Source organism: Natator depressus, chromosome 7 (genome assembly GCF_965152275.1).
Source record: "Natator depressus isolate rNatDep1 chromosome 7, rNatDep2.hap1, whole genome shotgun sequence".
NCBI lineage: Eukaryota > Metazoa > Chordata > Testudines > Cheloniidae > Natator > Natator depressus.
Genome location: NC_134240.1, coordinates 51,883,153 through 51,899,079, shown reverse-complemented (window position 1 = coordinate 51,899,079; position 15,927 = coordinate 51,883,153). Strand labels below are relative to the sequence as shown.

Here is a 15,927-nt window from a genome sequence, read left to right as displayed (position 1 = left end):
TGGCCTGTGAAACTGTAACAGGGGAGGTAGGGCAATAGCTGCTCGGAATGATTTTGCCACTGTTGGTCTGTGCTCTGAATGGCTTTGTCATTGCAGGTGAACCAAGGGAACACGAAGGCTCTCAGCTCTGGCCTTGGGTATCTGGAACACATCTGTCAGCTGATAGAGAAAATCGGACAGCTGCAGGAACACAATCTGCGACTCCAAAAGCAAGTGTGTGGTTTGCAGAAGGAGCGGAAGATGAGCCAGATAAAGGAGGTAAGAACAGGTAATTAGGTGCTCTCTGGGTTATGGGAAAATGCTGCCAACCTCAGCCCTAGCATGAGGGTACAAAACCCCAAAGCAGGATTTATAGCCCCTGCATTCCAACTGCAGTTACCAAGGTTTTTCCTTATTTACTTCAGGATAATAATATTATTAATATTATATAATATTATTATTATTTTATTTTGTTGAAACTTTTATTTTTGGGTGGCAAGTATGGCTTTTTGACTTAGTGGAAATTGGAAAACATTTCTGTTTTTGTCAAAAATATTAGGGTTGTCATCCAACCCCCACCCCCACCCCAAAAACACCCCTCCTACTACTCCCAAATGTTTGGTTTTAAACCTAAACATTTTGTTTTTAGTTGCTGAAAACTGAAGATTTTTTTGGTGTTTGGCTGCCAAACAAAAATGAAACATGTTCTTTTTCATCAGTTTGTTTGGCCAGGGGGTGGGGGTTGAAACATTATTTCACAACCAGCTGTATCACTGGATGCTTCTCTCTGAGAATCTCAGTGTGATTTACAAATGGTAATAAATTAAGCTTCACAACTCCCCTGTGAGGCAGGCTAGCATTACCTTCCCCACTTTAAATAGAGAGAAACTGAGGTACAGAGCTGACATGACCTGTCCAGGGTCTCACAGGAAGGTGGCATCAGAACTGGGAACAGACCCCAGATCCGCTGACTTCCAGTCTCATGCTTTAGCCATACAATCATCCTTCCACGTTTTTTTTTTAACCTATCAACATCAACTCAATAGCAGAGGTTTGTCAGACTCAGCACTCCGCAATTTGGGGGGGGGGTTTTGGGGGGGTGAGCAGGGGAGGAGGAGGATTCCTTTGTTCTTTTGACTACATTCTCCCCCCCACACACACACCCCGTGCTTCTCACCCACCTGCTTGGGCTGCAGCTGGAATAGGTGACTTGACCCTTTCAGAAACAAAGCCAATGTGGCATTGTGAGTCAGCAAAACGGCACATCCAGTAATCTCCTTGTGCCCAGCTCTCTCCCTCAGAGCAATGCTGCCTCCTACACAGGGCCTGGGAATTGTTAGCACATTTCCTGAAAGCTTAACAATTGTGAATCATTGTTTGCAGCAACCCTTACCCTCTGTATTACCAGGGCCAAATCTTCAGCATAGCCTCTCCATTGGCATTAAAGGAGCTACCTCGATTTATACCAGCTGAGGATCTGGCCCTACATTTTTAACCTACATGCATTTTGTATTTTTAAAGATCCCTTGGCAGAATCTCCCTATCTGCAAATGTAATGCACCCACCACTGGGGTGTCTAGTTCACAGTAGTAATATGCTCTTTGCATTTTCAAAGCACTTTACAAACACTAACTAATTACCTGCCCTTGGTATTTAAGAGACCTCCCCAACACCATAACATCTCACCATCCTCAATGTATTAATCCTCACAACCCTTCTGTGATGTAGGAAATACTGTTATCCCCAACTGCAAAAGGACCAGCTCCTCAAAGGTATTTAGACGCCTAACTACCATCCCTTTGAGGATCTGGGCCAGGGAGACTAAGGGTAACATTTTCAAAAGCACCCAAGTGATTTAGGAATCTATGTCCTATTGAAGTCAACAGAACTCTGCTGATTTATTAGGTTCTGCTGGGAGTTGAGGGTGCTCAGCAGCTCACAGCATTGGATCCTAAGTGCACAAGAGATCTGACAGGAAAGCCCCCTTTTTATCATAAGGCTTCTAAGCTCTTCCTCCCCAGAGAGTCCTTTAATCCTTTGGAAAGTACCAAGAGATGAAAAAGCAACACATCAGTTAGAGGACACATGGACTCCTGGAGAAAGAGAGCTGTATCTCCCAGTGCAGTATCAAAGGGCGGCAGAATGCTACCTGCACCACCTTCTCCTAGGATCCTAGCAGATCTCTTCAGCTGAGTAGCCACAAACAGTGCTTGGGGGAGATGTGTCCAAGGAATATCCACAGCAGATGCTGCAGGGGTGCTGTTTGAGCTGGGATTTCCAAAGGGGGCTAAGGGAATTAGGCACCCAACTCCCACTGACTCGCAAGGGATTCCTTTAAGCCCCAGTGAAAAATCCCAGTCTAAGAAGGTGGCACTCTTCCCTCTGCTCTGCAAAGCAGCATCCCAGCCTGGAGGCATTATAGAGCATTATGCTGTTGGGTAAACAGCTTTCAGATGAGAGGGTTAACTTAGGGTTAACTTGACTGCTTGTGGTTCTTAAAAGGAGCTTACCCTGGTATCCTGGTCAAATGCCAACACCAGTAAGGATCTACTTCTACCTAGTTACATTCCCCTGCAGTTGCAAATAGATAAAGCACTCTTCATGTCCTGTCCTAAACTCTTGTGTAGCATTCCTGGGCGTTGTTAAACAGCCACCGCATTCCACACACGTGACAAGATTAATCTACAAATTATGGAGAAAACTATATTGAATTTAAAATCACAGTTCACTTAGGTGCAAAACGGCCTTACGCTGATACATGAAACTTCTTCACAGAGTCAGTTACAAGCAATCAAGATATCACTGCTTTGGCAAGTAACTGAATACCACCTACAGCATATTTGTTTAGCAACATTTTATCTGACTCTGGCATCCCGGCTATAAAAACACAAGATACTATTGTTTGTGCATTTTCCTACAGAAATAATATTATCTTAAATTGTGAGTCACTTTTATAGTGGGATGTGTTTATTTACACACACAGTGTCTTGGTTGAGCAGCTGTGAATTTGAAAATGTGAATTCAGTTTCTTTTTGGAAGAGATGTTAAAATATGTTGACTATCAGTCAATGTCTATAAGTTTTCAGCAGGATGCTGATGCAGGGATCAAAATATTAATCGCTAACAACTACACTTACACCTGTCAGGCCGTTAGTACAAAGCACTATTTCCAAAGCACTAAGAATCTTTAGGGATCAGCTGCTAGAGAAAACATGGAATAATCCTGGACATCTCTAGTTTGGAATCCTTACAATTTGTCCGCAATATCTCCCTGCCCCAGTTATCTTGTAACAGCCTGCATACCTTCTCTTTGTCTGGTGTAGGAGTATTTTCTGCAGCACTGTTCCTGTGGAGCTGCCAGCATCTTGCTCAACTCGTACCAGGAGGTGAAGAAATATTTTACTGGGAGGAGCAGACCGCTCAGTCTCTTGGTTCAGAGTGGAAACCAGTCTGACCTTTCAATCATCCCAGAAAGAGGTGGGTTTCGGTATTGGTGTTGATGTCTCATGGCCCTGATTCACTCCCACCCTGCAACTTGTGTTGTCATCTACACCTGTGCCAAGTGGGGATAAAATGCGACTAAATCAGGTGAGTGGGGTTTTGCACTGCTTTTGCACAGGTGTAAATGACTGCACAAGACAATGGAGAATCAGGCCCAAAGGGCTCAATCCTGCCTTCATGCTCAAGTGGGATTATCTGAAATTTATAGAAGTTAGAGGTTCCTGAATCTGTGGCTTTATTTTCACTAGGCAAAATGGTGTAATTTTTACCTGTGTTATCCCACATTAAAATCCTAGTTCAGTGCTTCCCAAACCTTTTACTGCCAAGGACCCCTTTGGCATCTAACTTATTGGCCCAGACTCCAACAAGTTTCATGTTACTATTATTCTATTAGTCACTATCTGTACTTCTGTTTTTTCCTAAATGGGGGCATTACTTTCCTATCTTGTAGAAGTGTTGTGACTCTTGACACCTTCTAACCCCTCACAGAGAGCGTGTAGTCTTGAATAGGCAAGTTCTGGTACTACCCGAATGCCCATGCCAATGTGGGAATACCCTTACCAGCTTGACCTCTTACATCTAGTACATGTGAAGTCACACTGCATGTAGGATGCCATTTTGAGAACAAAATGGAGCCTCCATGGGGCAAAAGTGCCAGAACATTGTTCTGACATGTTCTGGCCCTGGCTCAAGGGACAGACCCAGAGGTCAGCTGGAGCCGGTTCACACCAGTTCACTGGAACCAGTTGTTAAATTTAGAAGCCCTTTTAGAACCTGTTGTCCCTCGCGGGACAACCGGTTCTAAAAGGACTTCTAAATTTAACAACCGGCCAAAAGTGGCGCCTTAGGCGCTGACTCCGGGGGTGGAGCACCCACGGGGAAAATTTGGTGGGTGCAGAGCACCCACCAGCAGCTCCCTGCCCCGCCCCAGCTCACCTCACCTCCGCTCCGCCTCCTCCCCTGAACGCGCTGCCCGGCTCTGCTTCTCTGCCCCCCTGGCTTCCCGCGAATGAGCTGTTCGCGCGGGAAGCCTGGGAGGGCTGAGAAGCAAGAGGTGGCTTTGCGCTCAGGCCCAGGGAGGCGGAGGGGAGCTGGGGCGGGGGGGGGGCCGCGAGGAGGGCCGCCCACGCCGCAGCAGGTAACCCGGGGGGGGGTGGGGGAAGCGCACAGGGGAACCGCTCCCCGCCTCAGCTCACCTCCGCCTCCCTGGGCCTGAGCGCGAAGCTGCCGCTTGCTTCTCAGCCCTCCCCGGCTTCCCAGCGAACAGCTGATTCGCGGGAAGCCGGGGGGCGGGGGACGGAGAAGCAGAGTGGGGCAGCGCGTTCAGGGGAGGAGGCGGGGGCGGAGCGGAGTTGAGGTGAGCTGGGGCCAGGCCGGGAGCTGCCGGTGGGTGCGCTGCACCCACCAAATTTTCCCCGTGGGCGCTCCAGCCCCGGAGCACCCATGGAGTTGGTCGCTCCCCCTGCTCCCCCCCAGCTTCGCTACCCCACCCCTAGGAGCCTGAAGGACCTGCTGGATCCTTCCTGGGAGCTGCCTCAGGTAAGTTCCGCAGGGACTCCCCACCTCGCCCCCCAGCAGGTCCCTCTGGCCACTACAGTGGCCCACGAGACCCTTCTGCCTGGTTCCAGGGGCAGTCAGGGGACAGGGGAGGGGGGTGGATGGGGCGGGGTGGCATCAAGTAATGCAGGGGGTTGGATGGGGCAGGAGTCCCCGGGGGCGGGCCACGACCCCCTCGTAGGGTGAGGAGGGAACTGGTTGTTAAGATTTTGGCAGCTCATCACTGAACAGACCCCCCACCCCATAGCCCCCGGCAGATCCCCAGGGGCCGGGGAACCCACTTTGGGAACCACTCTCCTAGTGTACACAAGGCCCGGTGTAGTTTTACCATATTAGCTGGTTGGGGTCAATCCTATGGGGTAACCCAGGATGTTACCTTGACCAGCTAACATGTTTTAAAACAATTGCCTTGTCTACACTAGGATTTTAATATGGGTTAGCTAACCTGTAGACGTGGTGAGAGAAGGTAAGGGAAGTGCACTCACTAAACTGTCCTTTCAAGGAACTCAACATTCCTTAGCCCATGTGTTAGGACAGTTCTTCACTGGCACCTTAAGATACCCAAAACAAGATGTGATTTGACCTAATGTGGGAAGCCTTAGCCCCGTGCCCCAGTTATGAGCATCCTACCATCTCACAGAGCACATGCTAGCTGAGACAGAGCTAAGCCCTACCTGTGCAATTTGGATTCCAATGCAAACTTTCCCACAGGTTTGGAGGGACTGGGCTCAGCCTGTTATGAAGAACGTAGCCAGCTGGGAAGTTTGGATCCATAGGAGGATCTGAACTAACCCAAATTCTGAGGCTGTTTGGTTTCACTGTGAAGTTTGGGCTCAGGCCCATCTCTCAGACTATGATACCACTGCCAGTCATCCCCTGCACACAACAGACATGAGCCTTCTCAGATGTATTCAGACAGAGAGGAGAGCCCTTTTAAGCAAGCTCTGCTCTGCTCCCCTGGTTTGGAAGGATGCTTGTCTAGATTAACACCACAGGGGTTTGAATCAGTTTGGAAACAACTGAGAAATCTCCCAAACCCTGACTTATTTCTAGAATGAAACTTGAACCCAACATTCTGAAGCCAGGATGGGCCCGAGACAGAACATGTGGATCCAGGGGATGTTTTATCTGGGGTTTTGGTCCAGCCCATCTCCAGTTTTAAGGTTCTGAAATGCTCCAGTATTTCCCTCCCTTCCTCCCTCCCACACACACACTTGTGGTTTCTGACCACTGAAGTCAATCGGAGCTTTGTCATTGATTTAAACAGGGCCAGGATTTCATGCCTTATATCCAAGTGAATTCCAAAATCCTCTGAGGGTGGGGAGGAGCTATCCAGATCTATCCTACCTTAGAACAGTACCTTGTTCCATAGGGGGCTGCAGCAGCAAAGCTTGGACATTTCTTGTTTCTTGTAAGACAAGGAACTCAGGCACTTAAAGAGGGAAAGAATTTCTCCAGCGTTCTCTTTCCAAGGCTTGTAGTTCACAGCCTGCTGATAACACTGCCCATAGGGACCCTACTGGGCCATTTGTGTGAATAAATCTGACCATTGAATTGCAGGAAGTGACACACACCTGGAATCAGGAGATAGACAGCTGGTGCTGGGGCTCAGGAAGACCTGGCGTAAAAGGAGCAATGAGGAGAATGACCTCAGAGATGCCTATAATCTGACTGATGGCCAAGCTTTCCTGCTAAAGGACCCAACGACGAAAAAGGTGACTGATAAGCTAACACTTAGAGAGACTGACAAAGCTGTGATGACAGTGCTGAGACAGCAAGGGGAGCAACCATCAGCCAAATGCAAGGGGATCAAAGTGGGGTTTTGGAGACTACAAAATTAGGGACCGAGAAAAATCTGCTGAGAAATGGGAGTCAATAAGAGCTGTGGCCGGGTGCTCAGGCCTGAAATCAATACACTTGATGTGAGGCTTGGAATGTGGTGGTGTAACAACAAGCCTCCAGCCCAAATGCAAACCCAACCTATGCTGACGTGAAGCCCTTGTGAAGCCAAAGAAACTCTGGGTGGGTGTTTTTCCTCTCCAGCACTTTTCCATTGTTTACAGCATCTCTGCACTTTCAGGTTCCAGTGGGGATCAGAAGTGCTGGGATGCTGGGCGAGAGGCTGTAATCGCAGTGTTACAGCTTCACAGGAGAAAGGAAGCAGTGGAAATCTTACAGGAAAGTCAGTCTGTAGGAAGTTTCCAGCCAATGTTGCACACCTAAGTGGTTCAGATTGTTTGCATGAGCTTCAGAGACACATTCAAGGCTTGATCTTGAAAGGTACTGTGCACTCTGGCCCTGACCCAGCAAAGCATTTAAGCACAACCTTAACATTAAGCACATGAGTAGCCCTTGTGATTTCAGTGGGCTGCAGGATCAAGCTCTCACAATTTAGGTGCCTATTGAAACAGAACTGTTTGGAGATCCTACTATTATTGACATGTGGATGCCATTAAAACACAATCAGCATTTTCCACACCATCGCATTTCACCTTTCTATGGTCTCCATAGGATACCCAGCAATCAGAATAGGAAATGCAGCATTAAATGTAACTGAAGATGGTAAATGCTGATCTTTGTCAGTCAGTCAGTACTTCATCCTCAATCTAAGTGAAAGTAAAGCAAAAAATCCAAGCTAGGATACACTTACATTAGTGTAGTTATGTCAGCAGGGCCTGGTGGAGCCAACCAAGATGTGCTAGGCGCTGTATACGTGAGTTTACAGTCCTAATAGACATGAAAGACAAAGGTTGGGAGTAAGGAAGGTGTATGATCCCCATTTTACTGATGGAGGACAGAGAGATGGATTGACTTGACCATGGTGAAGCAGGGAGTGTGTGGCAGAGCTGGGGAACTGAGCCCAGATTAGTGCCCTTTCCACAAGATCAGCCCTCGCTCTGGCTAATTCTGATTTTTCTTTTGCCTTTGTTGGGGGCTGACCTCGGTAAGAGTATCCCGGTAAGTAATGACGTCGTTACATGCATTTCCCTTCCACATACTATTTATGTGTGTTATCAGTCATAGTGCCTACCAGCCTCAGTCATGGCCCAGGAGCCCATGGTGCTAGGTGCCGTACACACACGGAACAAAAAAGATGATCCTTGTCCCCAAAAGTTTACAACCTAGTAATAGAGCCAATAGTACCACAGTCCCATCTGCTGATTGTTACCCCTTCTGAGTGTTCTTCACTGGAGTTGCCTCAGGTGTCCTCCATCTTCACTACAGATAACCCAATTGTGCAACGCATCCTTCACAAGGAAAGAGATTGAACAATTTGTATTGGGACTTTCTTTAATGTAGACAGTTTAAGCTTTTCTGAGCAGAGGCTGTCATATACTCTATGTTTGCACAGCGCCTGACACAATGGGCCCCAACCTAGCTGCGGCCTTCAGACCCTACTGCAATATAAATAAATAATAATAAATATGGTGATTTTCTATTTTAGCTATTATCCTGGCCTCACTCAAGGAAAGTTAATTTGGTATCAGTGAAATTAATATTTCAGTCTTCATCTGAGCCTACAACAGATGGTATGAAACTTAGTAGGCCCTGAATAAGATTAACGGTGATAAAGTCTCCTCTCCTGAACTTATTGTGCAGCACTGGGATGTGCTGGTGAATAGTTGTCTGATTCCACTCCAGAGGTGGCTGCAATTCAGTGCTTTCTTCACTCAATTACGTAGCATATTAAAGCACTTCAGGAGCCTTTCAATTAACATGGGAAACATTTTTCTTTGGTTCCAAAGGTTTCCCAGCAATGGCTCTGGGAATTTTATAACAAGGTGGTGTTGGATATCAAGGCTTTTGAAACTGGAATAACAAAAGCAGTACCCCATATGAACTTAGGAGAAGTTCAGCCCCAGACGGAACATTAGAAAACTGTTAACAAGAGGCCTTGATGTGTTAAAAATGAAAACAGATTGTAATTAGCATTTAGAAATGAAGTTTTGAATTGGTGTTGGTTGCTGATATGAAAGGAAAAAAATCTGGGCCTGATTCTATCTCATTTACATCAGGATAAACCAAGAGCAGCTCTACTGAAACCAGCTGAGTTACACCAGTGTAACCAACACTAGTGTAAATGATACAGGAGTCAGGCTGTGATTTTTAGGATGATTTTTTTGTAAAGCCTCCCTGGGTAGGTGTAAGTGGGCAAGGAACCAAATCAGTTGAACTAATTTTGTCCTTCATAGAGTTAAACAATGAGGTGAAATGTGCCCTAAGGCAGCTCCCCAGCACCACCCACCAACCACCAAATACCTTTCACTCTCTAAAACATTAACTTGGAAAGCTCTATCATGGGCACAGCAATGTAACTGGGGGAAAATGGCAGTAGCAGAAATTTATTGGAGGCTACAGGAACCTCTACTTCCATGTCATGTTCAAGCCACACTACATAATGGTCATAACTGCAGACTGAATACCAAGGGTGGGGGGAAATTGCTAACTATAAAGTCTGTGGAATAATCTCCCAAGGACTATTATAATCAATTTGTTTGACTTGAAACTAGACAACTAATTTTTTTGAAGAAAGAACAGTCCTGTATTGGCACCAAGAGGGACAATAACTCTGATGTTCTGGCTAAGTTAGTATTTTAAGCAGAAATCTCCCCTATAAATCAGTCATCCTGGAAGCACCCTTTAGTACTTCCCACTGGACAGGGAATTTTCTCTCGGTATCAGCCTAAGTTGTGGCTTGGTTTGTACTGCCCAGGGTGAAAGCCACGCTTGGGGCAGAATGAGGGATCTCATGAAGAAGACCAGGCTGAGGAACCAAAGCAAGTTGGGGCTGTCATCGGCAGCTCTGAAGAGGTCCTGTCCACAACTCTACAGGTAATACCTGCCAGGACTGGGATGTTCATGGGAGTCTTTGGTTTGTAATTGAGAGGATGCAGTGAGGGGGCTTACTTAATATTTCTCTATGACTGCTCTGGCAGGAGAGTACTTTTCTGAACCAGACAACTCCCTCCTCATCTCTAGCCATTGCAGTTTGCTGCTAGTTCTGGTAAAAGTACAAGCTATTTGTGTCTTCTCTTGTCCAGTCGATTTAAGTTTCCACCTGGCCTGTAAAGATTTCCTGCTGTGCTGGGTGAATGCCATTGGATAACACTGAAGTGCTGTAAAACAGATCCTTTTTCCTAGCATGGCAGAGGAACCTTCAGACTTCTGGACAGTTCACCTGAGACATACAGCGTGTAATTAGCCATGGCCAATTCAAATCCAGCCCATATACCAATTTTTATTCCAAATCCTTTTGAGCTATATGCTGCCGTCAATCCCCCGATGCGTTTCCCTTCAAGGGGAATGGTAACCCCATGTTGTACCCAATCTAGTTTGGAGATGCAGGGTGGAAAAATCAGAATTGGTGTAAAGATTTCCATTCAACTGAGATGCAGAAAATCATTTGCTGATTGTGTGTGTACTTGGATGGTTTCTATTCATGTTATGGTTGGGTAATTGAGCAGAAAGCAGAGCATCCCACCTCTGCTAGATAACCTGTGCTGGTTACTTGGATGGGCACTAATAACACATTTATATTGCATGGTCTATCTCTACATATCATCATGTTATATGGGTGAGTCAAATACAATGACACCAGTGCCAGTCATCCCCTGCATGGATATTCCTTTAGTTTTCCAAGCTCTCTCATCTGTTCCAACAAATCTCTGTTGATTTGTGTATGTAACTGGGTAACAGGAAAAGCCTGGATATCTTACTCATAAGAGCGGGAGGATTACATGGCACTGTGCAACCCTCCCGTGTTTTTTCAGCTGGGGACTCAGTAGTATTGACAGTAATTGCTGCAAAGAATGCAGGCTATTTTCAATTTTCAGCTGGCAGAACAGCTGTTTAATTCAGGAATGTCCCAGTGTTCCGGGAGGTAGGGTGCACCTACATTATGAAGACACATTTGAATTATTTCAGGTTTCAGAGTAACAGCCGTGTTAGTCTGTATTCGCAAAAAGAAAAGGAGTACTTGTGGCACCTTAGAGACTAACCAATTTATTTGAGCATAAGCTTTCGTGAGCTACAGCTCACTTCATCGGATGCATACTGTGGAAAGTGTAGAAGATCTTTTTATATACACACAAAGCATGAAAAAATACCTCCTCCCACCCCACTCTCCTGCTGGTAATAGCTTTAGATAAGATATTACCAGCAGGAGAGTGGGGTGGGAGGAGGTATTTTTTCATGCTTTGTGTGTATATAAAAAGATCTTCTACACTTTCCACAGTATGCATCCGATGAAGTGAGCTGTAGCTCACGAAAGCTTATGCTCAAATACATTTGAATTAGGCTCCATGTAGTTACAGCTGGAAAATCCTCTAATGGTTCACAGAATGGCTTTCCCAGCTGGAAAAAACTTGGTGTGGGACCAAATCCACGCAACAGGCAAGCTTCCTGCTATTGTTTGGGAAACTGAAACAAATACAAAGCAGAAAGAGATCAAAGAGCTTTTGCTACAGTATGTGGCATGGGCAAATCAGCCAGGGAGAAAACACAACCCATCCTGAACCTTTGCTCCAAGCTTGAATTGGACCCAAACTGCATTTAGGGTTCAAAAGACTTCTGGCTACATCTGTCTCTTTCTGACTGTAAAATCCTACCTGGTCTTTTTGCCCTGCTCTGTGTAGTGCTGAGAATATCACTAGTGCTCCATAAATAAAAATTATGCTGGTGTACATCAGCATAGCTCCATTGAAGGCAAGGGGACCAGCTGAGGACTAGGTCCCATAGCTCTTTATACGATTGTTTTATCACTGCTGTACTTACTGGTCCCAGCTGGTACCCAGTGGAAATGCTGGGATACCCCAAGAACAGACAGTACATCTCATCTGGATGGAACAGGGAAGCACCAGAAATATGTTGATTTTCCACTCCTGTTCCCAAACCTTGTAACCCTTTTTGACTTTCCTTCCATTAAATCCCTCTCCCCACTCCAAGCCCACTGTCGACCCCTTTCCTCCCCATTTCCAGCTCCCCCTCCACTCTCAGACCTTCACCCCCACCTCCCCTCACCGTACTCACACAGCTCTCCTGTGCTCTTTGGGGATGCACTCCCTGCAGCCACTGATGGAGGTGATGACATGGCACAGCAAGAAGAGATGGCTTGGCTAGATTCAGCAGCAAAGGTAGAGCACCCCCTGCTGGTGGAAGTGCAGGGGTTATGCCTGACCAGCATTTACGAACAACACAAGTCTTTTTATATTTTTAAAATCTGGGGGCAATGGCTCTTTTACAAATGCCTGGGGTTCGGCCCCAACCCAGTCTCCACTGGGACCACAACTATGGGAAATGGAGCATTAGACCGTTATTCCATTTGTAAATATGTGAAACTGTGATGATCTAATCTTCACTTATCCTAACTTCCCCAGCATCTGAAATAGGGTCAGGTCCCCTGTGATATTGAACTGAAGTGAGCTAGACCTTAATTTCCTCTACTAACAGATAGCTCCCAGGGAAGTGAAGACTGGTAGCTTTTTACACATAGTCACACTTGAGTTATTCAGGCAAATAGGGAAAGTCCCTTTTTTTTTGTTTTTCCACCTAGGTCAAAGCAAATCCACTTTCATGGGCCCATTCTGGTTATGATGTATGATCTGCTCTGAGGTGTTTTCACATCCACAGAAGAATTCTCCTATTAGAAAAGGAACCCTTTGCTTTACATAGCAAGAGATGGGCTCCCATGGCCACGAGCAATGTGGTGTGCCTCAAAATGTCCAAAACAGACTAATTTTTGAATTTGCAGTTCTCATATTGATTCTTTACTCACATAGGGCGAAATTCCCCCCTGTGCACATAGCCTATCCGTCACTAGGGAACTCAAGTGGTGCACAGACCTGGGTCTGGTCCTCAGCAAAGGAATGAAGGGATAACTTAGTGGTCCATCCAGTCAAGGAGAGCAACTTATTCGAGCCCAGGTGCCCCCTGAGAGGAGAGATCCTTCCTCATCCCTTTCTTTTTGGCTGGTTTATTGGATTTAAGATGTTCTAAAGTAATGTGTGAACTTCACACAGTCAAATATTTGCTCCAGACAAATAGCTAAACATTGGTGCTTCTTCCAGCATTATGGGGAGAATCCAATCTTAGGCGTGGAAAGCTGGACTGGAAATCTGCCTTGCTATTTTTACTGCACCCATCACCAAGGTATCTGAGCACCATATAATACCATAAAGCCCGTAGGAGTAGTCTATGATTTGATCTGAATAGTCACCTCTTCTAGGGTGACCAGACAGCAAGTGTGAAATATGGGGACAGGGCGTGGGAGGTAATAGGCACCTATATAAGACAAAGCCCCGAATATCTGGATTGTTCTGACAAAATCAGGACATCTGGTCACCCTAACCTCTTCCCCCACTCCAGGGGCAAGTATGGTTCCATAGCACGACTGCTTTCTATCCTGCTCTTTCTTAGCCCACTGAGGATAGGCAGAGTGGCAGAATAGGCTCTCACAGCATCGCCCATACTTCCTGCTTCTGGGAGAGCTACAAATACAGCAAGAGCAGCTTCTCTCAGGGCTAGAGCCCAGAAGCAGCCATGAAAATTGAAAGCAATGGAATCCTCCTAGCTATTTTCAGGGGCATCCAAGTTTTTCTGAAGCAAGCCCACAAGCCTTTAGAGGTGCACTCCTCACTAATCCTGTCTAGAACTGGATCTGAGCTGTGACGTTTCGGGGAGGGACGGGACCCCACTCACTATTGATTTTTCTGTCTATGTACATATAGAAAGGTAGCATTAATGGAGTTGGGTAGGAGTAAGCTGTCCAGGGGGTTGTTAGGCCTTCTTTCATGGCTAGGATGTCAGTCTGAATTCAGCGCAGGTTGATAGCAACTGAAAGTTGCTACTACTTGATAGCTGTTCTGTGGCCAATGGGATTTGTTGGGGGGCCTGGTATCAGTTCAGTTCCTAATAAATGGGTGACCACATCACAAAAGCAACTCTTCTAACTGGGGCCTGTGTTGACACAAAGCCCAAGGATAGAAAGAGCCCTGGAGCCAGAACCTTTTTGCCCGCAGAGCAGGATCTATGCTGCTGCTCCTGTGGTACTGTTCTGGGAGGGTATGTCTATGCTGCTGTCACAGAGTTTGACTGGAGCTCAGGCAGACATACCTCAGCTAGCTTTAGTACTGGAGCAGCGAAGCTGCGGCTGCAGGCACTTCAGCATGGGTTAGCTGTGTGACTTCAGGGGGCTGGGTGGGTTTATACAGCTTAAGCTGCCACAGCTTCTCTGCTCTAGGACCCAAGATAGCAGGATTAAAAGTAGCTCAGGGATGTCTGCATGAGCACACCTCGTGACTGCACTACAGGCATATCCTGAGAGCACTCCGTGCCCCAAAGCAGCAATTGGTTACTACATTAAAAATACCCACATTTGGGAAGAGATTCCATTGCTTTCATTTTGAAGAGTTTGAAACTGATTCATTTTACATAACTGTTCATCATTTTAAAGCAAAATTGTACCAAAATGGTGGCTTTGGGTAACAAAAAATGTCTATAACCACTTTGATAATTATTTTGAGTTAAAAAGTCATATTTATGTCAAAAAATTTCATGAACATTTTCAATTTCAAAAAAAGGCTTTAAAAAAAGTTCAAAAAATTTCAGCTGGCTCAGCTTCGATCTTTCACCAGCCCACTGTGCCTGATCCAAAGCCCACCAAAATCAATGGGAATCTTTATGGTGACTTCAGTGGGCCCTTCAATCAGGCTGTACACACATCAAAAAATCTGAAGCCAAGACTCATCCAAACAGCATTTTTCTGCCCACCAAAAGAACTGGATTTTTAAAGGTGAAACTTCCCAGTAATAGGGTTGATTTGATATTTTCTGTCTGTCATTCCCCACCCCCCATGTGGGGACATACTGCATATTTTCCTGCAGATGGTATGTGTGCCAGCCTGTTTGTTATGCTGGGACTCACTGCCAAGCAAAAATGTTTTATAGCCTCCATTTTTGGATGCTGCCACAAATATTTTGACGGCATGTGTTTTGGAAATTTAGGCTGGAGCTGGAGAAAATAACAGATCTGGATGCAGCTCAGATGTGTGCATGCAGGCCCAGTGAAATATGTGCAAAAACACAACCTGTGTTCTGAGTCCTATAAACATTGATAGCATTTTCCCATTGGTTTAGGCCAGATGTTATGACTTCGGATCAGAGGAAGACGGAGAGGAACTCCATGATTGTTCTGGGACAAAGCACAAAGAATGAAAAAATCTGGTCTTTCTGAGCATCTGAATCCAATGGACCAAGGTAAAAGACTTATCAGGGAGGAGGTTTTTCCTTCCTCCAGCAGGGAAGTGATTTTGCATCCCATTACCAAGCTATGTTTCCATGGGCAAAGACTTGGGTAAGGTCTGATTGCTGTAAGTAGCCCCAGTAACTAAGCCCACAGAACTACTGTCATTTACAAGAGCTGAGGATCTGGCCCATGTATATTTATTTTAAAATGAAGACTAATTTGGGGTAAAACTACCTAGATTTTTAAGGCCAGAAAGAAACAACAGGTAGTGATCAACGCCTCAATGTCTAGTTGGCAGCCGGTATCAAGTGGAGTGCCCTAGGGATCAGTCCTAGGGACGGTTTTGTTCAACATCTTCATTAATGATCTGGATGATGGGATGGATTGCACCTCAGCAAGTTTGCAGATAACACTAAGCTGTGAGGAGAGGTAGATTTGCTGGAGGATAGGGATAGGGTCCAGAGCGACCTAGACAAATTGGAGGACTGGGCTAAAAGAAATCTGATGAGGTTCAACAAGGACAAGTGCAGAGTCCTGCACTTAGGACAGAAGAATCCCATGCACTGCTACAGGCTGGGGACCAACTGGCTAAGCGGCAGTTCTGAAGAACAGGACCTGGGAATTACAGTGGACGAGAAGCTGGATATG

The 15,927-nt window shown here is 46.0% G+C and overlaps 1 protein-coding gene across 6 annotated transcripts in view; it reads left to right on the top strand.

The window, feature by feature from the left end:
• The window catches only part of LOC141990792 (uncharacterized), a 63,410-nt gene that overhangs the window by 36,879 nt on the left and 10,604 nt on the right, over positions 1-15,927 (top strand). For 5 of the 6 annotated variants that reach the window (XR_012640262.1, XR_012640261.1, XM_074958418.1 and 2 more), the window contains exons 3-7: positions 97-258; positions 3,303-3,456; positions 6,598-6,752; positions 9,752-9,870; positions 15,171-15,290. Coding sequence is in view for 3 of the 6 variants with exons in the window: in XM_074958418.1 (XP_074814519.1) it covers positions 97-258; positions 3,303-3,456; positions 6,598-6,752; positions 9,752-9,870; positions 15,171-15,267 (687 nt within the window). In the remaining 3 variants the exon portion in view is untranslated. Of the gene's footprint in view, positions 1-96; positions 259-3,302; positions 3,457-6,597; positions 6,753-9,751; positions 9,871-12,105; positions 12,171-15,170; positions 15,291-15,927 lie in introns of all 6 variants that reach the window. The other variant, XR_012640263.1, reaches the window with a different exon arrangement.